The 25,678-nt window shown below is 43.7% G+C and overlaps 2 protein-coding genes and 1 long non-coding RNA gene across 3 annotated transcripts in view; 1 reads left to right on the forward strand and 2 right to left on the reverse strand.

The window, feature by feature from the left end:
* The window catches only part of LOC125888057 (GATA zinc finger domain-containing protein 14-like), a 63,069-nt gene that overhangs the window by 14,810 nt on the left and 22,581 nt on the right, over positions 1-25,678 (forward strand). The window lies entirely within an intron of this gene.
* isy1 (ISY1 splicing factor homolog) lies at positions 2,451-14,709 on the reverse strand. Its single transcript, XM_049574763.1, has 8 exons — positions 14,701-14,709; positions 13,608-13,650; positions 9,155-9,267; positions 8,870-8,987; positions 8,653-8,775; positions 4,788-4,900; positions 2,787-2,876; positions 2,451-2,653 (listed from the first exon to the last, which is right to left on the reverse strand). The coding sequence occupies exons 1-8, from the start codon at positions 14,707-14,709 to the stop codon at positions 2,546-2,548; spliced, it is 717 nt and encodes a 238-aa protein (XP_049430720.1). The 3' UTR covers positions 2,451-2,545.
* On the reverse strand, positions 21,903-25,535 carry LOC125888271 (uncharacterized). Its single transcript, XR_007449309.1, has 5 exons — positions 25,464-25,535; positions 25,166-25,222; positions 24,790-24,963; positions 22,940-22,962; positions 21,903-21,960 (listed from the first exon to the last, which is right to left on the reverse strand). It is a non-coding gene; the product is annotated as an uncharacterized LOC125888271 (long non-coding RNA).

Consider the following 25,678-nt stretch of genomic DNA (forward strand, 5'->3'; position numbering starts at 1 on the left):
AAGTAGTAAGTAAAAAAGTAGTAGTAGTGGTAGTAGTAGTAGTAATGATAATAATAATAATAATAATAATAATAATAATAATGATGATAATAATAAGAAGGAGTAATAAACTATAATAAAAAGAGGTGTATCTCAACCAGCCAGTGTGGTACTATGATCCTGTACTGATTTTGAGTCATTAGGTCACATGACCTGGAAGCTATTGAGCTAAAATGCTAATATTTACATTAAAAAATATATTAAAAATATCAGGACTGTTACAATGTAATAAAAAAGAGGTGTATCTCAACCAGCCAGTGTGGTACTATGGTCCTACACTGATTTTGAGTCATTAGGTCACATGACCTAGAAGCTATTGAGCTAAAATGCTTATATTTACATTAAAAAATATATTACAAATGTGAGAAATATTAAAATGTAATAAAAAGAGGTGTATCTCAACCAGCCAGTGTGGTACTATAATGCTGCACTGATTTTGAGTCATTAGGTCACATGACCTGGAAGCTATTGAGCTAAAATGCTAATATTTACATTAAAACAATTATTAAAAATGAGAGAAATATTAAAATGTAATAAAAAGAGGTGTATCTCAACCAGCCAGTGAAGTACTATGATCCTGCACTGATTTTGAGTCATTAGGTCACATGACCTGGAAGCTATTGAGCTAAAGTGCTAATATTTACATTAAAAAATATATTAAAAATATCAGGACTGTTACAATGTAATAAAAAGAGGTGTATCTCAACCAGCCAGTGAAGTACTATGATCCTGTACTGATTTTGAGTCATTAGGTCACATGACCTGGAAGCTATTGAGCTAAAGTGCTAATATTTACATTAAAAAATATATTAAAAATGAGAGAAATATTAAAATGTAATAAAAAGAGGTGTATCTCAACCAGCCAGTGAAGTACTATGATCCTGCACTGATTTTGAGTCATTAGGTCATTAGCCAAACCACCACCCGTATAATTGCTTTTCAATGGTAGCCTACCTTTAAGCACCACGCTGTAGCATGCTAGCGCTGACTTTCTTAACCGCCTCCGTGCATTTGCCGTAAAGTCTGCAATACGGGAGCACTTGAAATGTTGGAGCGGCTGGCTTGACTTAACGTAAAAGAGGGACGGCTGGCTTGACCGCAGTGACTGACAGCGTAGCCTGTAAACAAAACTCAGCTGTTTATTTAGCCTAGCAATATCTCTGGACTATAGTAGCTGCAATGGACGACTTTGAACGCGATTTTGAAGAGTTTCTTGTAGCGGACACAGACCCAGAGCTATACCTGTTTGAGCCGGAGCATACAGATGAGGAACTCCATGTGTTTGATGCTGAGCGGGCGAGAAGAGAGGCTGAATGCACAGAATGGGATTCGGTGCTACTGCTGCCATTGTTGGGGAGATATATCATCAGGAGGAAAAGCGCTGCAGAGAGTGCATCACAAGGAGTGAAGTTGAGTCTTCTTTTCCTCGCAGATGACGGTTCGGGTTCATTCTCTCCTGTTGCATGGTAAGTGTGGTCCATTCGCAAACTTTATGACTAAAAAAACTTTTCACTACTCTCTATCGACGAACTACTAACACTCTCTGCTGTTTCCTCCTCCTTCTTCCTTCCTTCCGTTGTCTTCATTGGTTCATTTATACACGCGAAACGCGTTCTCTGGCTGGCTGGATTGTCCGCTCGGGCTGCCTTACATACATGGCGGCGCAAGATGGCGACCTCACTAAAGCAAGGCCCTTGCTATATATATATATATATATATATATATATATATATATATATATATATATGTATATATATATATATATATATATAAAAGCATAATTATAAGGCTACGAAAACCAAACGAATTTTATTTTATAGCGATTATACACTTGTATAAACATATTAATGGGCAGAAGATTCAGATTCAGATTCAGATTGACAATAAACTATGACAAATATTAGACACTGGCCCTTTAATGGGGAAAAAAAAAACGGTAGAAACCTCAGGAAGAGCAACTGAGGAGGGATCCCTCTTCCAGGACGGACAGACGTGCAATAGATGTTGTACAGAACAGATCAGCATAATAAATTAACAGTAATCTGTATGACACAATGAGACAGAGAGAGAGAGAGAGAGAGAGAGAGAGAGAGTCATAGTCATAGTTTTTAAATTTCCAATATTAATATTTCTGATTATTGATGACAATGTTTGTCCACAAATCCATTCAGCAGCTCCACCATCCACAGTCAGACACACACGGCTGATTATTTACTGCTGAATTACAGCTCACAACTCATGACACCAGCCTCGACAGGCACAGGAAGCATGGCATTTCTTCTCCTTGAAGCCTTGGAGACGCTCGCCGCCGCCGCCGCCATCAGACAAACAACCGCCAGAAACACACCAAACAACAGATGGACCTGATGACCTGCGGACGGTCAGTCCTCACAAAACACCACGAAGACAACTGACCAATCAGAAAAGGCCTTTATTAACAAACAGGATGAGTACCAAAAAAATGAGCCCATATTTACATCAACAGACAGACAGACAGACAGACAGGTCACAGTCCCAGCAGAGTCTTGGCCGTCTGACTCTGAGCCTGAAGAGCTTCGCTGGCGTAACGCTGCAACAACTCCATCTTCTTCCTCCTGACCAGAGCCTCCTCCACCTGAGAGACAGACAGGACACATACGTGAGACAGGGAGGAGACAGACAGGTGGAACACAGACAGGAAGGGTCTGGTAACCCAGTGTATTAACAAGGGTCCTCACATGTACAGAGAGACAAACGTGTGTGTGTACCTCTTTCTGTGAGGGGACAGGTACGTGTGCGATGAAGGTGACTCCACCCTCCTCTCCTTCCTGCTCCTCCCGGCTCTCCTCATCATCAGCCTACAAACACACACAAAACAAACACACCTCACCGATAGGAAGCAACACGTATAGATCCGCCTCCCCCCACACAGGCTGTGTCTGCCGTGTTGTAGTTTCCCACAATGCATATGGAAAAGTAGTTTACAACTGATGGTCACTATATCCCATCATGCACTGCGCTGAAGGAGCAGACGGATGTAGACACGACAGACGGCGGATGACGGCGTCCTGCTGCAACTGATTAACCTTGTTTCTGAGCAGCTGAATTCATTCATTAATTTAACGAATCGTCATCGAACATGAAGAGTTCAATAACGTCACCGTGCAGACAGACGCTGATAATGTTAGCGAATGTTTGCCAGCTGGGATGCTACGTGCTGGGATTTGTGACTTGACAGCACGACACATAACATCATAAATTACCGTACATTTGCGACACGACTGAACGGGTGAACAAGAGCGGAGAGGCTAGCGTGCAGCTAAGCTAACAAGACATGTGCTGCATGACTTCCTGTTGCTGAGTGGGTCAGAGCACAGCCCTGGGGTGCTTTGCTGTTAACAGAAGGGTCCGCCAGGGCCAACATCAGTGTGTTTGTTTATTGTGACGTCATCAAGGGTTTTTCTGGGGAGTTTTTCCTGATCAGCTGTGAGGGTCCAAAGGACAGAGGGATGGTGTATGCTGTAAAGCCCTGTGAGGCAAATTGTGATGTGTGATACTGGGCTTTATAAATAAAACTGATCCTGATGAAGACTCGTGTAGTTGAAACACGTACATATCCCTGTGCTTAAATAAAGGATTTTTAATATTACCACGGAGTGCCTTGGACTTTTCAGTTTGGACTGCATTTTTGAAAATTTTTTTTAAACTTTCAATTTACTATCAGGACAGTCCTCCTGTTTTTATTTCATAAAATTGATTGATTTATTGATTGATTGATTTTTTGCAGCATCTTCAGACGCCTAAAATCTGGACAACCAAAGCCAAAAGATCAGCTGGCTGCTGACACTGGAACACGTCGTGACAACGACTCACACCAACATCACTTTCACGTAAAATACTGACGAAACGTGACATTCAGATTTTGTTGGTTTCAGGTTGTGTTGATAAAAAAAGAAAAAAGATGCAATATCCAAAAGACATCATCTTAACATAGAAATAACATTAAAGAACAAACATGTTTGAAATATATTGTCAGGTGTAAACAGGTATGTCAGGTGTAAACAGGTATGTCATGTGTAAACAGGTACGTCAGATGTAAAAAGGTACGTCAGGTGTAAACGGGTACGTCAGGTGTAAACAGGTACGTCATGTGTAAACAGGTACGTCAGATGTAAAAAGGTACGTCAGGTGTAAACAGGTACGTCAGGTGTAAACAGGTACATCAGGTATAAACAGGTACGTCAGATGTAAACAGGTACATCAGGTGTAAATAGGTACGTCAGGTGTAAACAGGTACGTCAGGTGTAAAGAGGTACATCAGGTGTAAACAGGTACGTCAGATGTAAAAAGGTACGTCAGGTGTAAACAGGTACGTCAGGTGTTAACAGGTACGTCAGGTGTAAACAGGTACGTCAGGTGTATAAAGGTACGTCAGATGTAAACAGGTACGTCAGGTGTAAACAGGTACGTCAGGTGTCAACAGGTAAGTCAGGTGTAAACAGGTATGTCAGGTGTATAAAGATACGTCAGATGTAAACAGGTACGTCAGGTGTCAACAGGTAAGTCAGGTGTAAACAGGTATGTCAGGTGTATACAGGTACGTCAGGTGTAAACAGGTACGTCAGGTGTAAAAAGGTATGTCAGATGTAAACAGGTGTAAACAGGTAGGTCAGATGTAAACAGGTACGTCAGATGTAAAAAGGTACGTCAGATGTAAACAGGTACGTCAGATGTAAACAGGTATGACAGAATTTAAAGGGACAGTTCACCTCTTCATTGTGGACAGTATAGATGCTCTCTTCCTCCTCCTCTTCCTCCTGTTTGTCTCCTGACAGTCGAGACTCTTTCTCTGTTCTCCACCTCTGCACCGCCTCCAACACAGCTACACACATTACACATAGTACACAATGTCAGCATCATGGCTCCGCCCCCCCGGTCCAAACTGAAACATGTCAGCAACTACTAGATGGACCCTCATCCGACAGTACACACGATTAAATATTAACTGACCTTATACAAGACAAAATAATGTGACTGTATATATTAAATAGGCCCAATTCCAATCCGATCCCTTACAGATTCACTGACTTAGAGGCGCGTTCATGTGAAGTGCGTGAGTGTGTGAGGGCTGTCCCACTGTCAAATCTTCAAGTCAGTGAGTCAGTGAGGGAGCCCTTTATGCCCCCTTACCATAGCTCAGCATCGATGCGGACTTACGGTAAGGAAATTACCGACAGTTCATAGCGCTGTGACGTCAAATACAGGGGTTGCCAGTAAATACAGTGTTATTAAAAAAACCCCCGAAAACACAGTCGGCAGATACGCAAACGGTAACGTTATGGAAGGAGAGCGAAAAAACAGATAAACAATGAAACATTACATTAACAAGGATTTAAGATGGTACATAAACACACATGAAGTCAGAGAAATACCAGTAGTTATATTCCACACACAAAGAATATCTATCTATCTATCTATCTATCTATCTATATCTATATCTATATACAGTACAGGCCAAAAGTTTGGACACACCTTCTCATTCAATGCGTTTTCTTTATTTTCATGACTATTTACATTGTAGATTCTCACTGAAGGCATCAAAACTATGAATGAACACATGTGGAGTTATGTACTTAACAAAAAAAGGTGAAATAACTGAAAACACGTTTTATATTCTAGTTTCTTCAAAATAGCCACCCTTTGCTCTGATTACTGCTTTGCACACTCTTGGCATTCTCTCCATGAGCTTCAAGAGGTAGTCACCTGAAATGGTTTTCCAACAGTCTTGAAGGAGTTCCCAGAGGTGTTTAGCACTTGTTGGCCCCTTTGCCTTCACTCTGCGGTCCAGCTCACCCCAAACCATCTCCATTGGGTTCAGGTCCGGTGACTGTGGAGGCCAGGTCATCTGCCGCAGCACTCCATCACTCTCCTTCTTGGTCAAATAGCCCTTACACAGCCTGGAGGTGTGTTTGGGGTCATGTGTCCTGTTGAAAAATAAATGATCGTCCCAACTAAACGCAAACCGGATGGGATGGCATGTCGCTGCAGGATGCTGTGGTAGCCATGCTGGTTCAGTGTGCCTTCAATTTTGAATAAATCCCCAACAGTGTCACCAGCAAAACACCCCCACACCATCACACCTCCTCCTCCATGCTTCACAGTGGGAACCAGGCATGTGGAATCCATCCGTTCACCTTTTCTGTGTCTCACAAAGACACGGCGGTTGGAACCAAAGATCTCAAATTTGGACTCATCAGACCAAAGCACAGATTTCCACTGGTCTAATGTCCATTCCTTGTGTTTCTTGGCCCAAACAAATCTCTTCTGCTTGTTGCCTCTCCTTAGCAGTGGTTTCCTAGCAGCTATTTGACCATGAAGGCCTGATTCGCAGTCTCCTCTTAACAGTTGTTCTAGAGATGGGTCTGCTGCTAGAACTCTGTGTGGCATTCATCTGGTCTCTGATCTGAGCTGCTGTTAACTTGCCATTTCTGAGGCTGGTGACTCGGATGAACTTATCCTCAGAAGCAGAGGTGACTCTTGGTCTTCCTTTCCTGGGTCGGTCCTCATGTGTGCCAGTTTCGTTGTAGCGCTTGATGGTTTTTGCGACTCCACTTGGGGACACATTTAAAGTTTTTGCAATTTTCCGGACTGACTGACCTTCATTTCTTAAAGTAATGATGGCCACTCGTTTTTCTTTAGTTGGCTGATTGGTTCTTGGCATAATATGAATTTTAACAGTTGTCCAATAGGGCTGTCGGCTGTCTATTAGCCTGACTTCTGCACAACACAACTGATGGTCCCAACCCCATTGATAAAGCAAGAAATTCCACTAATTAACCCTGATAAGACACACCTGTGAAGTGGAAACCATTTCAGGTGACTACCTCTTGAAGCTCATGGAGAGAATGCCAAGAGTGTGCAAAGCAGTAATCAGAGCAAAGGGTGGCTATTTTGAAGAAAGTAGAATATAAAACATGTTTTCAGTTATTTCACCTTTTTTTGTTAAGTACATAACTCCACATGTGTTCATTCATAGTTTTGATGCCTTCAGTGAGAATCTACAATGTAAATAGTCATGAAAATAAAGAAAACGCATTGAATGAGAAGGTGTGTCCAAACTTTTGGCCTGTACTGTATATATAGATATAGATATATATAGATAGATAGATAGATAGATAGATATATCTATATAGATAGATAGATATATCTATCTATCTATCTATCTATCTATCGATATATATAGATATATATTCTTTGTGTGTGGAATATATGCTGACAATAACTGATAAATGATCACGCCCAGAGCCGCCAGTGTCAACAACATTTTGTAGAGAGGGGGATAAGTGCTGTCCCATTCCTATTTGTAGCATCCGGAGCAATTTCAGACTCTCACACTCAATCACTTACAGCTGACATCAGTTAAGTCAGTGAGGGTTCAGGGCTTGAGTCTTCAACTTTCAACTTTATTGTCCCCAAAGGGAAATTTGCTTTGCAGGTAGGTAAAAAACAAACACATAAAAAAACACAGAAAGCACATTCACACAAGTTTTGACACGACACTGAAGGGTAAATACACAAATACCCTGGGGGGTGACTGAGAGTAGAGTGTAGAGTGCATCATAACTGTTCATTTTTTAAAATTTAAATTAGGTTGGGTAATGGCTTGTGTTATGAAGGAATTTTTCAATCTGTTTGATTTAGCCTTTGGCAATCTGAATCTCTTGCCAGAGGGTAGGAGTTCAAACTCGGCATGGAGAGGATGATCAGGACACTGTATGATGTCCTGAGCCTTAGATTTTACCCGCCTGCTAAATATTGTAGGCAGATCACGTAATGCAACACCTGATCTGCGGTCTTTAGGGACCGGATTGGAATTGGGCCATAATCTGACCACATGACAAAATAATCTGACCACACATGATAAAATAATCTGACTACATGAAAAAATAATCTGACCACACACTAGAGCTGCCACGATTAGTCGACTTATCGATGACTAATCGACTATTAAAATAATCAGTGACTATTTTAGTAGTCAACTAATCGGTTTGAGTCATTTTTCATGTAAAAGTACTATAAAAGTACCCCAAAATACTCTTGCTGCAGCTCCTTACTTTCAGATATTAGCAGCTTTACACACTCTTCCGTGACGGTGAACTAAAACCCTTTGGCTTGAGTATGAAACAAGACATTAGATGACGTAATTTTGGGGTTTGGGCGAGACAGACCGACATTTTTCATGAAATGATTAGTCGACTAATCAAAGAAATAATCGACAGATTAGTCGACAATGAAAATAATCGTTAGTGGCACACATGATGAAATAATCTGACTACATGATAAAATAATCTGACCACACACACAATAAAATAATCTGACCACACACGATAAAATAATCTGACCACACGATAAAATAATGACCACATGATAAAATAATGACCACATGATGAAATAATCTGACCACTTGATGAAATAATCTGACTACATGATAAAATAATCTGACCACACACATCATAAAATAATCTGACCACATGATAAAATAATCTGACTACATGATAAAATAATCTGACTTCATAAAATAATCTGACCACACGCACAAAAAAATCATCTGACTACATGATAAAATAATCTGACCTTGTTTCTCGTACTGCGCCTCCAGAGGAAGCAGCACTCCGTCGTCTTCATCCCTGTAGCCGTAATACTCTGCGTCCACTTCCTTCATCAGTTCTGCCCTGGTCTTCCTCTGTGCTGGGGCAGCTAGCAGTCACATGATCAGAGAAGACCAATCAGATGATGGTACAGTGATGGCTGGTTTGATGTAAAACAGGAAGTAAAGACAGATTTTACGTACGCTCCTTCTCAAACAGCTCTCTGACTCCAGGAAGGTCTCTGGCTGCTCCAAAGTATTTATATCCTCGATTTCCTGGAACCTCCTTCCCCTCGTGGTCCAACATCTTCGGTCCAACTCGCTGCAGCACACAACCACATCATCAATATTTCACATTTTCAATATCTCACATCATCAATAACTCCCATCATAAATATCTCACATCCTAAATATATCATCAATAACTCTTCAATAACATATGATCAACAACACATAATTAATAACACCTCCCAAACATCAAATGTTTACCGCGTAGTCTGGTCCCCCCAGTTCTTTGATCCGGACCTCCCAGTGTCCTTTTTCTCTCAGCAGCTTGTTGATCTCATCATTTAGATCCCGAATCTTAAACTCCCCAAGACCAGCTGAGACAGAGACAGTGACAGGTCAGATACAGAGACAGTGAAAGAGACAGAGATAGCGACAGAGACAGGTCAGAGACAGAGACAGATACAGTGAAAGAGACAGAGACAGTGACAGAAACAGAGACAATGACAGTGAAAGAGACAGAGATAGTGACAGAGACAGGTCAGAGACAGAGACAGTGACAGAGACAAATAGAGACAGACACAAAGACAAAACTGCCTGATTTCAGTTCCTTCATGTTGCTGATGAATCATACTACAGTCAGTTTCGGGGTTCCTCAGGGTTCTGTACTCGGACCACTTCAGTTCACTTTATAAATGTTTCCCTTGGGTGACATCATCAGAATTCACTCTGTAAACCTCACCTGTTCTGCAGATATAACTCAGATCTAGCTGTCCATCAGAAGAAACTCATCAGTTCACTAAACTTCAGACATCTGGAGGACATAAAAACCTTCCAGAAGTTAAACTCAGACAAACTGAAGTTCTTGTTCTCACAAACTGTCTGAAGATCAAGTTTTTCTGGATGACCTCTGACACGTTAAAGAGCCCTCTGCGTGATATGTGATCAGATTTGTCTTTTAACTATAGGATAAAACAAACTTCACAGACTTTTAGTAAGGACTAACTCTCATCATTAAGACTAACTCTTATAGTTAGGACGGATTCTAATAGTTAGGACTGACCCTTATAGTTAGGACTGACTCTTATATAGTTAGGACTGCCTCTTATAGTTAGGGCTGACACTTAGAGTTAGGACTGACTTATAGTTAGGACTGGCCATTATAATTAGGACTGACCTTTGTAGTTAGGACTGGCCATTATAGTTAGGGCTGGCTCTTGTAGATAGCGCTGACTCTTATATAGTTAGGGCCGACTCTTACATAGTTAGGACTGACTGTTATTATTAGGGCTGACTCTTAGTCATGGCTGACTCTTCTAGTCATGGCTGACTCTTTTATATCAGGACTGAATCTTTTAGTTTGGACTGACTCTTATAGTTAGGGCTGACTCATAGTCAGGACTAATTTATAGTTAGGGCTGACTCTTATAGTTAGGACTAAGTTATAGATTGGACTGACTCTTATAGATAGGACTGACTCTTATAGTTCATCAATCAATCAATCAATCAATCAATCAATTTTATTTATAAAGCCCAATATCACAAATCACAATTTGCCTCACAGGGCTTTACAGCATACGACATCCCTCTGTCCTTAAGACCCTCACAGCTGATCAGGAAAAACTCCCCCAAAAAAACCCTTTAACGGGGAAAAAAAAAAAAAAGTTAGGGCTGACTCTTATAGTTAGGACTAAGTTATAGTTAGGACTGACTCTAATAGATATGACTGACTCTTATAGTTCGGGCTGACTAGTATAGTTAGGGCTGACTCTTATAGTTAGGACTAAGTTATAGTTAGGGCTGACTCTTATAGTTAGGACTGATTCTTATAGTTAGGGCTGACTCATAATTAGGACTAAGTTATAGTTAGGACTGACTCTTATAGTTAGGACTAAGTTATAGTTAGGACTGACTCTTATAGTTAGGACTGACTTGTATAGTTAGGGCTGACTCTTACAGTTAGGACTGATTCTTATAGTCAGGGCTGATTCTTATAGTTAGGGCTGACTCATAATTAGGACTAAGTTATAGTTAGGACTGACTCTTATAGTTAGGACTAAGTTATAGTTAGGACTGACTCTTATAGTTAGGACTGACTCTTATAGTTAGGGCTGACTTGTATAGTTAGGGCTGACTCTTATAGTTAGGACTGACTCTTATAGTTAGGACTAAGTTATGTTAGGGCTGACTCTTATAGTTAGGGCTGACTTGTATAGTTAGGGCTGACTCTTATAGTTAGGACTGACTTGTATAGTTAGGGCTGACTCTTATAGTTAGGTGACTAGTATAGTTAGGGCTGACTCTTATAGTTAGGGCTGACTTGTATAGTTAGGGCTGACTCTTATATTTAGGACTGACTCTTATTGTTAGGACTGACTCTTACAGTTAGGACTGACTCATAGTTAGGGCTGACTCTTATTGTTAGAGCTGACTCTTATAGTTAGGACTGACTCATAGTTAGGGCTGACTCTTATTGTTAGGGCTGACTCTTATAGTTAGGACTGACTTGTATAGTTAGGGCTGACTCTTATAGTTAGGACTAAGTTATAGTTAGGACTGACTCTTATAGTTAAGGCTGACTAGTATAGTTAGGGCTGACTCTTATAGTTAGGGCTGACTTGTATAGTTAGGGCTGACTCTTATATTTAGGACTGACTCTTATTGTTAGGACTGACTCTTACAGTTAAGGCTGACTAGTATAGTTAGGGCTGACTCTTATAGTTAGGACTGACTCTTATAGTTAGGACTAAGTTATAGTTAGGACTGACTCTTATAGATAGGACTGACTCTTATAGTTAAGGCTGACTAGTATAGTTAGGGCTGACTCTTATAGTTAGGACTAAGTTATAGTTAGGACTGACTCTTATAGATAGGACTGACTCTTATAGTTAGGGCTGACTTGTATAGTTAGGGCTGACTCTTATAGTTGGGACTAAGTTATAGTTAGGACTGACTCTTATAGATAGGACTGACTCTTATAGTTAAGGCTGACTAGTATAGTTAGGGCTGACTTGTATAGTTAGGGCTGACTCTTATATTTAGGACTGACTCTTATTGTTAGGACTGACTCTTACAGTTAGGACTGACTCATAGTTAGGACTGACTCTTATTGTTAGAGCTGACTCTTATATTTAGGACTGACTCTTATTGTTAGGACTGACTCTTATTGTTAGGACTGACTCTTATTGTTAGAGCTGACTCATATTTAGGACTGACTCTTATTGTTAGGACTGACTCTTACAGTTAGGACTGACTCATAGTTAGGACTGACTCATAGTTAGGGCTGACTCTTACAGTTAGGACTGACTCATAGTTAGGGCTGACTCTTATAGTTAGGGCTGACTCTTACAGTTAGGACTGACTCATAGTTAGGGCTGACTCTTACAGTTAGGACTGACTCATAGTTAGGACTGACTCATAGTTAGGGCTGACTCTTACAGTTAGGACTGACTCATAGTTAGGGCTGACTCATAGTTAGGGCTGACTCTTACAGTTAGGACTGACTCATAGTTAGGACTGACTCATTGTTAGGGCTGACTCTTACAGTTAGGACTGACTCATAGTTAGGACTGACTCTTACAGTTAGGACTGACTCATAGTTAGGACTGACTCATAGTTAGGGCTGACTCTTATTGTTAGGGCTGACTCTTACATTTAGGACTGACTCTTATTGTTAGGACTGACTCTTACAGTTAGGACTGACTCATAGTTAGGACTGACTCTTATTGTTAGAGCTGACTCTTATATTTAGGACTGACTCTTATTGTTAAGACTGACTCTTATTGTTAGGACTGACTCTTACAGTTAGGACTGACTCATAGTTAGGACTGACTCTTATTGTTAGAGCTGACTCATATTTAGGACTGACTCTTATTGTTAGGACTGACTCTTACAGTTAGGACTGACTCATAGTTAGGGCTGTCTCTTACAGTTAGGACTGACTCATAGTTAGAGCTGACTCTTATAGTTAGGGCTGACTCTTACAGTTAGGACTGACTCATAGTTAGGGCTGACTCTTACAGTTAGGACTGACTCATAGTTAGGACTGACTCATAGTTAGGGCTGACTCTTACAGTTAGGACTGACTCATAGTTAGGGCTGACTCTTACAGTTAGGACTGACTCATAGTTAGGACTGACTCATAGTTAGGGCTGACTCTTACAGTTAGGACTGACTCATAGTTAGGACTGACTCTTACAGTTAGGACTGACTCATAGTTAGGACTGACTCATAGTTAGGGCTGACTCTTACAGTTAGGACTGACTCATAGTTAGGACTGACTCTTACAGTTAGGACTGACTCATAGTTAGGACTGACTCATAGTTAGGGCTGACTCTTATTGTTAGGGCTGACTCTTACATTTAGGACTGACTCTTATTGTTAGGACTGACTCTTACAGTTAGGACTGACTCATAGTTAGGACTGACTCTTATTGTTAGAGCTGACTCTTATATTTAGGACTGACTCTTATTGTTAGGACTGACTCTTATTGTTAGAGCTGACTCATATTTAGGACTGACTCTTATTGTTAGGACTGACTCTTACAGTTAGGACTGACTCATAGTTAGGGCTGACTCTTATAGTTAGGGGTGACTCAGGCTTGTCTTGGACCAGCCCCAAATGAGGCTGATGAGAGGACTGAGCCGGTTCCTCCTCTTCTGACCCTTCATCAATTGATAGAACCACAGAGGCCCGGTGGGGGTTAAAAAAAACTCACCGTTCTGGATCTGAGCGACTTTCTTTGAAATCTCACTGATGATCTGAAACAAACAGAAACATCAGACGCTGTTTGAAAATATCAACTACAACTCCCAGGATGCACTTCACTGACACAGCCAATCACAGACCTTTACACTCTGTTATGTGCACTGTTTATATACAGCAGCTATCTGACTGGCTTTGTCACTATGGCAACAGGAGCTGAGGCTCTTGGGTAATGTAGTATGAAAAACATGAAACTTTCTGATTGGCTGACAGAGCAGCTACAGGTAATACTACAGGAAGTGGAGCTGATTGTTCTCAATGAACTGCTGGAAAAGATATTTTAAAGAAAATAATTTAACTACTGATTTTCACACAACTGGAGCAGCATGAACACAGATGATATATGACCGCCTTAAATATATTGACAATAAAACCTGGGAGCAGTATTATGGGATGTTTGTGCAGCTCTTGATGTGGTGTACACTATAGTGTTGCTGGATAAAGTAAAATGTTCCATGTGCTGGTTCCACACTTATTTATCTGTCTTATCAGGATGTATTTTATAATGGTGGGTTTTTAATGCAGATTCAGATTCAGAATACTTTATTAATCCCCGGGGGGAAATTGTTTTGTTCCGTGCAAAGTAGAAATAGAAATACAGCATGAATGGAAACAAGAGATAAAGATGAAGATATAAATAAAATACTAAAATAGACAATGAAATAAATAAAATAAAATATTAAAGTAGACATTAAAATAAAATAAAATAAAATATTAAAATAGAAAATAAAATAAATAATAAAATAGTAAAGTAGACAATCTGAAATATATACAATATACAATGAAATGGTTGTAGCGTTATAAATCAAATAAGAATGAGTAATTATATTGTGTGTTTTGTTTTATAAATAGCCAAATGAGTCCGATCATCAGAGGGAGGAGTTGTACAGTTAAATGTGAATGAGTTAGACTGTGGTGTACCACAGGGAAGCTGTTTAGGACTATTACTGTTCTCTATCTTCACCAGTGATCTTCTTCTTGTCCTTCATTGAACCAGAGCAGTTCTGTATGCTGCTGCTGCTGCTGCTGCTGAACACTGTGTTTACCAGAAGCATCTATTCAAGAACTGTCTCGTGCTTTGGACAGGAAATTACAATCTGTTGCAACGTGGGCATGGTGAAATAAGTTAGTTCATAATTTATCAAAAACAAAAAGTATTTGGATCATCTTTAAGACTTAAACCACAGTTTAATCTGTTGGTACAGGAAGTGTCTGTGGAAAAGGAAGAGGAGACCAAACTCCTTGGGGTGATATCAGACAGCAGACTGATGTGGTCACAACAGATCTGGTCTGGCAGTTATTAAGACATGTGCTAAATTCTTACCACGAGAATGTTTCTCACATGGTGTTCAATCACTAGTTCTGACTTGTTTACATCACTGACCTGCAGTGTGCTCGTGTGCATCAAGTAAAGACCGAGACAAACTACAGTTAGCCCAGAACCGTGCTGCACGGCTCATCCTGACCTATAACAGAAGAGCTGACATCATCAGAACGCAGACAACCTCCAGTCGCCTGTTGGTGAAGGACAAGGACACCATGTTTTTTTTCTGCTATGTTTCAAAAACAAATGCAGAGGAGTGAAATTATGGGATGGTTTGCCATCAGACATCACACATGCACTAAGTGCAGCTGTTGTTAAAGAGACACCTGATGGCTGAGAGCAGCAGCTCATCACTAACACACAACTGACTGTACCAACCTTAATGTGAAACTCTCCTCATCTTTTATTCTCTCACACTGGATTACAGTTTTGTTTGTTTGTTTTTATTTGTGACAGGTGGACATCATCAGACAGGTGAACACAGTGGATATCATCAGACAGGTGGACATACATCAGACAGGTGAACACAGGCAGACATCATCAGACAGGTGGACATCATCAGACAGGTGAACACAGGTGGACATCATCAGACAGGTGAATACAGGTGGACATCATCAGACAGGTGAACACAGGTGGACATCATCAGACAGGTGAACACAGGTGGACATCATCAGACAGGTGAATACAGGTGGACATCATCAGACAGGTGAAGACAGGTGGACATCATTAGACAGGTGAACACAGGTGGACATCATCAGACAGGTGAACACAGGTGGACATCATCAGACAGGTGAATACAGGTGGACATCATTAGACAGGTGAACACAGGTGGACATTATTAGACAGGTGAATACAGGTGGACATCATCAGACAGGTGAACACAGGTGGACATCATTAGACAGGTCAACACAGGTGGACATCATCAGACAGGTGGATACAGGTGGACATCATCAGACAGGTGAACACAGGTGGACATCATCAGACAGGTGAATAAAGGTGGACATCATCAGACAGGTGAATACAGGTGGACATCATCAGACAGGTGGACATCATCAGACAGGTGAACACAGGCGGATATCATCAGACAGGTGGACATCATCAGACAGGTGAACACAGGCAGACATCATCAGACAGGTGGACATCATCAGACAGGTGAACACAGGTGGACATCATCAGACAGGTGAATACATGTGGACATCATCAGACAGGTGAATTCAGGTGGACATCATCAGACAGGTGAACACAGGCGGACATCATCAGACAGGTGGACATCATCAGACAGGTGAACACAGGTGGACATCATCAGACAGGTGAACACAGGTGGACATCATCAGACAGGTGAATACAGGTGGACATCATCAGACAGGTGAATACATGTGGACATCATTAGACAGGTGAACACAGGTGGACATCATCAGACAGGTGAATACAGGTGGACATCATCAGACAGGTGAACACAGGTGGACATCATCAGACAGGTGAACATCATTAGACAGGTGAACACAGGTGGACATCATCAGACAGGTGAATACATGTGGACATCATCAGACAGGTGAATACAGGTGGACATCATCAGACAGGTGAACACAGGTGGACATCATCAGACAGGTGAACACAGGTGGACATCATCAGACAGGTGGACATCATTAGACAGGTGAATACAGGTGGACATCATCAGACAGGTGAATAAAGGTGGACATCATCAGACAGGTGGACATCATCAGACAGGTGAATACAGGTGGACATCATCAGACAGGTGAACACAGGTGGACATCATCAGACAGGTGAATAAAGGTGGACATCATCAGACAGGTGAACATCATTAGACAGGTGAACACAGGTGGACATCATCAGACAGGTGGACATCATCAGACAGGTGAATAAAGGTGGACATCATCAGACAGGTGAACATCATTAGACAGGTGAATACAGGTGGACATCATCAGACAGGTGAACATCATTAGACAGGTGAATACAGGTGGACATCATCAGATAGGTGAACATCATTAGACGGGTGAACACAGGTGGACATCATCAGACAGGTGAACACAGGTGGACATCATCAGACAGGTGAATAAAGGTGGACATCATCAGACAGGTGAACACAGGTGGACATCACCAGACAGGTGAACATCATCAGACAGGTGAATACAGGTGGACATCATCAGACAGGTGAACACAGGTGGACATCATCAGACAGGTGAACATCATCAGACAGGTGAACACAGGTGGACATCATGTCTATAACTTAATGAGGTCCCAGCCTGAGGTCAAAGTTGTGGCTCCTGCACAGTGATGTCAGAGACCGTCTGTGTATAAATCAAACGTCTGGACATGACACGTGTGATTTACAGCTGAGTCATATGAGAATAAAATCTTACAATCGTGAGAGCTGACCTCACAGGCCACCATCCAGAGACAGAGCTCCAAACTAGAGCAGGACATTATCTGACAGAGGACAGGAGACCGCTGTCTCACATTCTCTATACTAGAGCAGGACATTATCTGACAGAGGACAGGAGACACTGTCTCACGTTCTCCAAACTAGAGCAGGACATTATCTGACAGAGGACAGGACATTATCTGACAGAGGATAGGAGACACTGTCTCACATTCTCCAAACTAGAGCAGGACATTATCTGACAGAGGACAGGACATTATCTGACAGAGGACAGGAGACACTGTCTCACATTCTCCAAACTAGAGCAGGACATTATCTGACATAGGACAGGAGACACTGTCTCACGTCCTCCAAACTAGAGCGGGACATTATCTGACAGAGGACAGGAGACACTGTCTCACGTCCTCCAAACTAGAGCGGGACATTATCTGACAGAGGACAGGAGACACTGTCTCACGTTCTCCAAACTAGAGCAGGACATTATCTGACAGAGGACAGGAGACACTGTCTCATGTTCTCCAAACTAGAGCAGGACATTATCTGACAGAGGACAGGAGACACTGTCTCACGTTCTCCAAACTAGAGCAGGACATTATCTGACAGAGGACAGGAGACACTGTCTCACGTTCTCCAAACTAGAGCAGGACATTATCTGACAGAGGACAGGACATTATCTGACAGAGGACAGGAGACACTGTCTCACATTCTCCAAACTAGAGCAGGACATTATCTGACAGAGGACAGGAGACACTGTCTCACGTTCTCCAAACTAGAGCAGGACATTATCTGACAGAGGACAGGACATTATCTGACAGAGGACAGGAGACACTGTCTCACATTCTCCAAACTAGAGCAGGACATTATCTGACAGAGGACAGGAGACACTGTCTCACATTCTCCAAACTAGAGCAGGACATTATCTGACAGAGGACAGGACATTATCTGACAGAGGACAGGAGACCACTGTCTCACGTTCTCTATATTAGAGCGGGACATTATCTGACAGAGGACAGGAGACACTGTCTCATGTCCTCCAAACTAGAGCGGGACATTATCTGACAGAGGACAGGAGACACTGTCTCACGTCCTCCAAACTAGAGCGGGACATTATCTGACAGAGGACAGGAGACACTGTCTCACGTCCTCCAAACTAGAGCGGGACATTATCTGACAGAGGACAGGAGACTGCTGTCTCACGTTCTCTATACTAGAGCGGGACATTATCTGACAGAGGACAGGAGACTGCTGTCTCACGTTCTCCAAACTAGAGCGGGACATTATCTGACAAAGGACAGGAGACACTGTCTCACGTTCTCCAAACTAGAGCAAGACGTTATCTGACAGAGGACAGGACATTATCTGACAGAGGACAGGAGACCGCTGTCTCACGTTCTCCAAACTAGAGCGGGACATTATCTGACAGAGGACAGGACATTATCTGACAGAGGACAGGAGACTGCTGTCTCACATTCTCCAAACTAGACAGGGTATCTGCAGGTTTTAGTAAGTTAAATTAAGACTTTTTAAGACATTTTAATGCCACCTTGAATGGAATTTAAGACCGAAAAAACTATAAATATAAGCGATGGTTGGGGGATCCCGCTGTACTATAACCAGTGCTTAATTTATAATATTAGAAGTGGGGGAGCACTTTTTTAAGCGGCACCCGAGCCGCTTCACTGCGCTACTCCGAATGGAATGGTTGTGACATCTAGTGTTGTCACGGTGCCAAAACTGGGACCCACTGTACAATACCAGTGAAGGTATCACAGTTCTGAGTAGTATCACGATACCACAGCAAAAATGAGGCAGATGTGCCTTTTGTCATTTATAAAAAGATAAATCACTTTTCTATAATACATCAATGATATTTCAATGGAATACATTACTTATTGACTTATTCATACTTCAAAAACAGCATCAATAAGTGATTAACATAGGGGGGATCAAAATAAAATAAATAAATAAAATAAAAATCAACCAGCCACCCTCCTCCCCTGACAAGTAAAGAACGGTCCCTAAAGTGCGGTGAGGTTACCTGCCACAGAGAGAAATGTGAACGGCAGTCATGACGCCAACAAAAGAGGAAATTAGGCTACTGGACCTGGGGTCGGAGTTCTCTGTTGCCGCCGGTAAGCCGTTATTTTGTGCCGCAGAGCCGCCGTAGGCTATTTGACCACCGTATTCCTGTCTGTGACCCCCGTTCAACCCACAACCTGCATGAGTCACCTTTAGTTTCTGCTGCTGGTTGAAATCTGTACTCACACAGCGTGCTGAATGATTTATTTTGCTGGCACAAACTATTTTTAGTCGCAAATGCAAGTAAAATGCTCGCACATAGAGCTCTGTGGAAAACAAACCACTGCCGACAAGTAAAAAGTCATAAATAATAACTTTCACTGCTCAAAGATACTCACGTCTGGAAAACAAACCACTACAGCAGCATATTAAGTGCCAGGTGGCCAGTGCACGCCGTTAAGCCCTTTTCACACAGAGCGCGCAAAGCGCAGACCTCCGCCGACAAACCCATTCATTGTGTATGTGCTACCGAACGAATTTAAGACCAATTTAAGACATTTTCAGGCCTTACTTTTAGATACATGAATTTAAGACTTTTTAAGACTTTTCAAGGATCCGCGGGTACCCTGCTAGAGCGGGACATTATCTGACAGAGGACAGGAGACACTGTCTCACGTTCTCCAAACTAGAGCGGGACATTATCTGACAGAGGACAGGAGACACTGTCTCACGTCCTCCAAACTAGAGCGGGACATTATCTGACAGAGGACAGGACATTATCTGACAGAGGACAGGACATTATCTGACAGAGGACAGGAGACACTGTCTCAGGACAACAAAGTCACAGCAGAGCAAACACTGCAGACCTAACATGTGTGATGTTCTTCAATCAGCAGGATAGCTGCATGTGAAGTGTTTGACTCAGGTCTTAATATGTCCTCTCAGAGGACATTACATCTGCCCACAGTTCAGTCTGTGAGGTGTCTGCAGCTCGGTGTCACAGATCAATTTAAGACATTTTCAGGCCTTACTTTTAGATACATGAATTTAAGACTTTTAAGACTTGTGAGGATCTGCTGAGTGGGGAGACAGATGGGACAGGACTGAAACAGAGGACAGCTGAGTACACAGGAAAACTGACAGAGGACAGGACATTATCTGACAGAGGACAGGACATTATCTGACAGAGGACAGGAGACACTGTCAGGAGCAACAAACAGCAGAGCAAAAGACATGTGTGATGTTCTTCAATCAGACAGGATAGCAGAGACAGGAGAAAAGAGGAGAAAAGACAGGTGTCACAGATGGGCAGACTGAAAACTTTTTTCATCCTCAGCTGAAAATGCAGAAAACTCATTAATCACAATACATTTACCACAGTGGCATGGACTGATGATTCAGACCTCTACAGACTGTTTGTATGGTCCAGGTGTGAGCAGAGATGGGAGAAAAGACAGGAGTAGAGACAGGAGCAGAGACAGGAGTAGAGACAGGAGAAAAGACAGGAGCAGAGACAGGAGTAGAGACAGGAGAAAAGACAGGAGCAGAGACAGGAGCAGAGACAGGAGAAAAGACAGGAGAAAAGACAGGAGAAAAGACAGGAGCAGAGACAGGAGAAAAGACAGGAGAAAAGACAGGAGCAGAGACAGGAGAAAAGACAGGAGTAGAGACAGGAGAAAAGACAGGAGCAGAGATAGGAGAAAAGACAGGAGTAGAGACAGGAGCAGAGACAGGAGCAGAGATAGGAGAAAAGACAGGAGAAAAGACAGGAGCAGAGACAGGAGCAGAGACAGGAGCATAGACAGGAGAAAAGACAGGAGCAGAGACAGGAGAAAAGACAGGAGCAGAGACAGGAGAAAAGACAGGAGCAGAGACAGGAGAAAAGACAGGAGAAAAGACAGGAGCAGAGACAGGAGCAGAGATAGGAGAAAAGACAGGAGCAGAGACAGGAGTAGAGACAGGAGCAGAGACAGGAGAAAAGACAGGAGAAAAGACAGGAGCAGAGACAGGAGTAGAGACAGGAGCATAGACAGGAGAAAAGACAGGAGCAGAGACAGGAGAAAAGACAGGAGCAGAGACAGGAGTAGAGACAGGAGCATAGACAGGAGAAAAGACAGGAGCAGAGACAGGAGAAAAGACAGGAGCAGAGACAGGAGAAAAGACAGGAGCAGAGACAGGAGAAAAGACAGGAGAAAAGACAGGAGCAGAGACAGGAGCAGAGATAGGAGAAAAGACAGGAGCAGAGACAGGAGAAAAGACAGGAGAAAAGACAGGAGCAGAGACAGGAGAAAAGACAGGAGCATAGACAGGAGAAAAGACAGGAGCAGAGACAGGAGAAAAGACAGGAGCAGAGACAGGAGAAAAGACAGGAGCAGAGACAGGAGAAAAGACAGGAGAAAAGACAGGAGCAGAGACAGGAGAAAAGACAGGAGCAGAGACAGGAGAAAAGACAGGAGTAGAGACAGGAGGAGCTCAGTTCACGCCGAAGTAGACACATATCAGAACCTGACCTTGACTTTTCCCTCCTCCAGCTGAGCCTGTCTGAACCGAGCCAGAGCCGTCCTGCAAGACAGAGCAGAGAGACACAGTTAACATAGGAGAACCAGTATGACCAGTAGAGGTCAGAATCAGGACCAGCAGCTGATGTGACAGTTTATATGTCCAAACAAAGTGAGTAGAGCTCAGGTTACATCAGTGATAAACTCCAGATGATCAATCGATCGATCCATCGATCATCAGAAAACTTCTTTACAACATCTGATGGTTCAAACTCAGCAACAGCTGACATCTGCTACACAGAGGCAGCTGCTACACAGGGACAGCTGCTACACAGAGGCAGCTGCTACACAGAGGCAGCTGCTACACAGGGACAGCTGCTACACAGGGGCAGCTGCTACACAGGGGCAGCTGCTACACAGGGGCAGCTGCTACACAGGGACAGCTGCTACACAGAGGCAGCTGCTACACAGGGGCAGCTGCTATACAGGGACAGCTGCTACACAGGGGCAGCTGCTACACAGGGACAGCTGCTACACAGAGGCAGCTGCTACACAGAGGCAGCTGCTATACAGGGGCAGCTGCTACACAGAGGCAGCTGCTATACAGGGACAGCTGCTACACAGAGGCAGCTGCTACACAGGGACAGCTGCTACACAGAGGCAGCTGCTACACAGAGGCAGCTGCTATACAGGGGCAGCTGCTACACAGGGACAGCTGCTACACAGGGACAGCTGCTACACAGAGGCAGCTGCTATACAGGGGCAGCTGCTACACAGAGGCAGCTGCTACACAGAGGCAGCTGCTATACAGGGACAGCTGCTACACAGAGGCAGCTGCTATACAGGGACAGCTGCTACACAGGGACAGCTGCTACACAGGGACAGCTGCTACACAGAGGCAGCTGCTATACAGGGGCAGCTGCTACACAGAGGCAGCTGCTATACAGGGACAGCTGCTACACAGAGGCAGCTGCTACACAGGGACAGCTGCTACACAGAGGCAGCTGCTACACAGGAACAGAGTAAATACAGAGAATACTCACATGGCCTTCTCAGCGTTTCTGGCCTGTAGAAACAGACAGATGTTAAAACACATCAAACATACACATCATCATCATCATCATCATCATATATAATTTAATTGACGTTAAAATTATAACTCATTACAATTAGAATAATAATGTAATTAATATTAATAAGTCACTTTGAATAATTTTATGTTGTTAAATAATTAAGTTTAACGTTTGTCTTAATATTAAAAGAGAATAAATAAAGGTCTGTCCTCTCCCCTCCTGTCCTCTCTTCCTGCCCTGTCTCCTGTCCTCTCTCTCCTGTCGTGTCTCCTGTCCTCTCCCCTCCTGCCCTGTCTCCTCTTGTCCTCTCCCCTCCTGCCCTGTCTCCTCTTGTCCTCTCCCCTCCTGCCCTGTCTCCTCTTGTCCTCTCCCCTCCTGCCCTGTCTCCTGTCCTCTCCCCTCCTGCCCTGTCTCCTCTTGTCCTCTCCCCTCCTGCCCTGTCTCCTGTCCTCCACCCCCCTCCTGCCCTGTCTCCTGTCCTCTCCCCTCCTGCCCTGTCTCCTCTTGTCCTCTCCCCTCCTGCCCTGTCTCCTGTCCTCTCCCCTCCTGCCCTGTCTCCTCTTGTCCTCTCCCCTCCTGCCCTGTCTCCTCTTGTCCTCTCCCCTCCTGCCCTGTCTCCTGTCCTCTCCCCTCCTGCCCTGTCTCCTCTTGTCCTCTCCCCTCCTGCCCTGTCTCCTCCTGTCCTCTCCCCTCCTGTCGTGTCTCCTGTCCTCTCCCCTCCTGCCCTGTCTCCTCTTGTCCTCTCCCCTCCTGTCCTCTCTTCCTGCCCTGTCTCCTGTCCTCTCTCTCCTGTCGTGTCTCCTGTCCTCTCCCCTCCTGCCCTGTCTCCTCTTGTCCTCTCCCCTCCTGCCCTGTCTCCTCTTGTCCTCTCCCTCCTGCCCTGTCTCCTGTCCTCTCCCCTCCTGCCCTGTCTCCTCTTGTCCTCTCCCCTCCTGCCCTGTCTCCTGTCCTCTCCCCTCCTGTCGTGTCTCCTGTCCTCTCCCCTCCTGCCCTGTCTCCTCTTGTCCTCTCCCCGCCTGCCCTGTCTCCTCCTGTTCCTCTCTCTCCTGTCGTGTCTCCTGTCCTCTCCCCTCCTGCCCTGTCTCCTCTTGTCCTCTCCCTCCTGCCCTGTCTCCTGTCCTCTCCCCTCCTGCCCTGTCTCCTCTTGTCCTCTCCCCTCCTGCCCTGTCTCCTCTTGTCCTCTCCCTCCTGCCCTGTCTCCTCCTGTCCTCTCCCCTCCTGCCCTGTCTCCTGTCCTCTCCCCTCCTGCCCTGTCTCCTCTTGTCCTCTCCCTCCTGCCCTGTCTCCTGTCCTCTCCCCTCCTGTCCTCTCCCCTCCTGCCCTGTCTCCTCTTGTCCTCTCCCTCCTGCCCTGTCTCCTCTTGTCCTCTCCCCTCCTGCCCTGTCTCCTGTCCTCTCCCCTCCTGTCCTCTCCCTCCTGCCCTGTCTTCTGTCCTCTCCTCCTGTCCTCTCCTCCTGCCCTGTCTCCTCTTGTCCTCTCCCTCCTGCCCTGTCTCCTCCTGTCCTCTCCCCTCCTGCCCTGTCTCCTGTCCTCTCCCCTCCTGTCCTCTCCCTCCTGCCCTGTCTTCTGTCCTCTCCCTCCTGCCGTCTCCTCCTCTCCTCTCCTGCCCTGTCTCCCCTCCTGTCCCCTTCTCTGTAAGAAAACTTTCGTCACAGATTTATATATTAAAGTAATACTCAGTGACGTCACTAAACGGAGCCGTTCGCCGACAGTTGAAGCTAACAGGTTAGCATGCTAACAGGTTAGCATGCTAACAGGTTAGCATGCTACGAAGCAGAGTGTCACTGTGAAGTGATACAGAGTCAAGATGAGCTGCTCACCATGTCTGCTGCTGCTGCTGAGAATGAGGAAGAGGAGGAAGATGAGGAGTTTTGTGTGTCGATGAAGAATCCAGCGGCAAACTCAAACAAACTGAAACACGCCGGCACAAACAGGAAATACTTTAACCACTTCTTCTCCTTTTTCCGGTTTAGTGACGTCCCCTCTCCTGCCTCCTGCCGGAGAAACAAAATAAAACTAAAATCAAACGGAAAAATGTTCAAAAATAAACTAAACATGGAGTAAAATAAAATTAAGATATGAATATAAAATAAACATTTAAAATACAGATAGAAATAAAAATAAACATTAAAATAGAACAAAACAAAACAAGATGAAAATAAATAAATAAATGCCATTAATTTCAGCGTTGCTCACATTGAGCTGGAGTCTGTCTGTCTGACGTTTGTCTGTCCATCAGCTGATCCATCTGACCTGTTATAATGAATTATAGTGTTATATATGATGTGCTTGTTATTGTTGTATTATGATGATCATCAGAACCTGAAGCAGCCGACTGATTAAAAGCTTCTGATTGTGTCACAACTCATCGTTAATAAAATCAGTGTATGATGTGTTTGGACCAATCAGAGGGTTCAGTTACAGACACACACACTAACACACACACACACACACACACACACACAGATACACACACACACACACACACACTTACACACAGACGGACACAGTGGCTTCCATTAGCCCCTCCCACACCTGAGCCTTTCTGAGACCACGTGTCTCTGTTTAATGTGGGACTGAATGTGAGGACACTCTGAGGACACTCTGAGGACACTTACTCATGTTCAATTTGATCTCCTCTGTCATTTTATGGTGGATGTGCTCCAGCCTGGGGGTTTCATTTTACGTTCCCGCACAGTGCGAAACACA

The sequence above is a fragment of the Epinephelus fuscoguttatus genome, linkage group LG1, assembly GCF_011397635.1.
Source record: "Epinephelus fuscoguttatus linkage group LG1, E.fuscoguttatus.final_Chr_v1".
NCBI classification, from domain to species: domain Eukaryota; kingdom Metazoa; phylum Chordata; class Actinopteri; order Perciformes; family Serranidae; genus Epinephelus; species Epinephelus fuscoguttatus.

Excerpts from the sequence above, each read along its gene's own strand:
- isy1 (XM_049574763.1), bottom strand. Across the intron at positions 8,776-8,869 it reads AGAGCTGTTTGAGAAGGAGC|CTGCCCCAGCACAGAGGAAG; the intron begins GTACGTAAAATC and ends TGTGACTGCTAG. Across the intron at positions 2,654-2,786 it reads CTGTCCCCTCACAGAAAGAG|GTGGAGGAGGCTCTGGTCAG; the intron begins GTACACACACAC and ends TCTGTCTCTCAG.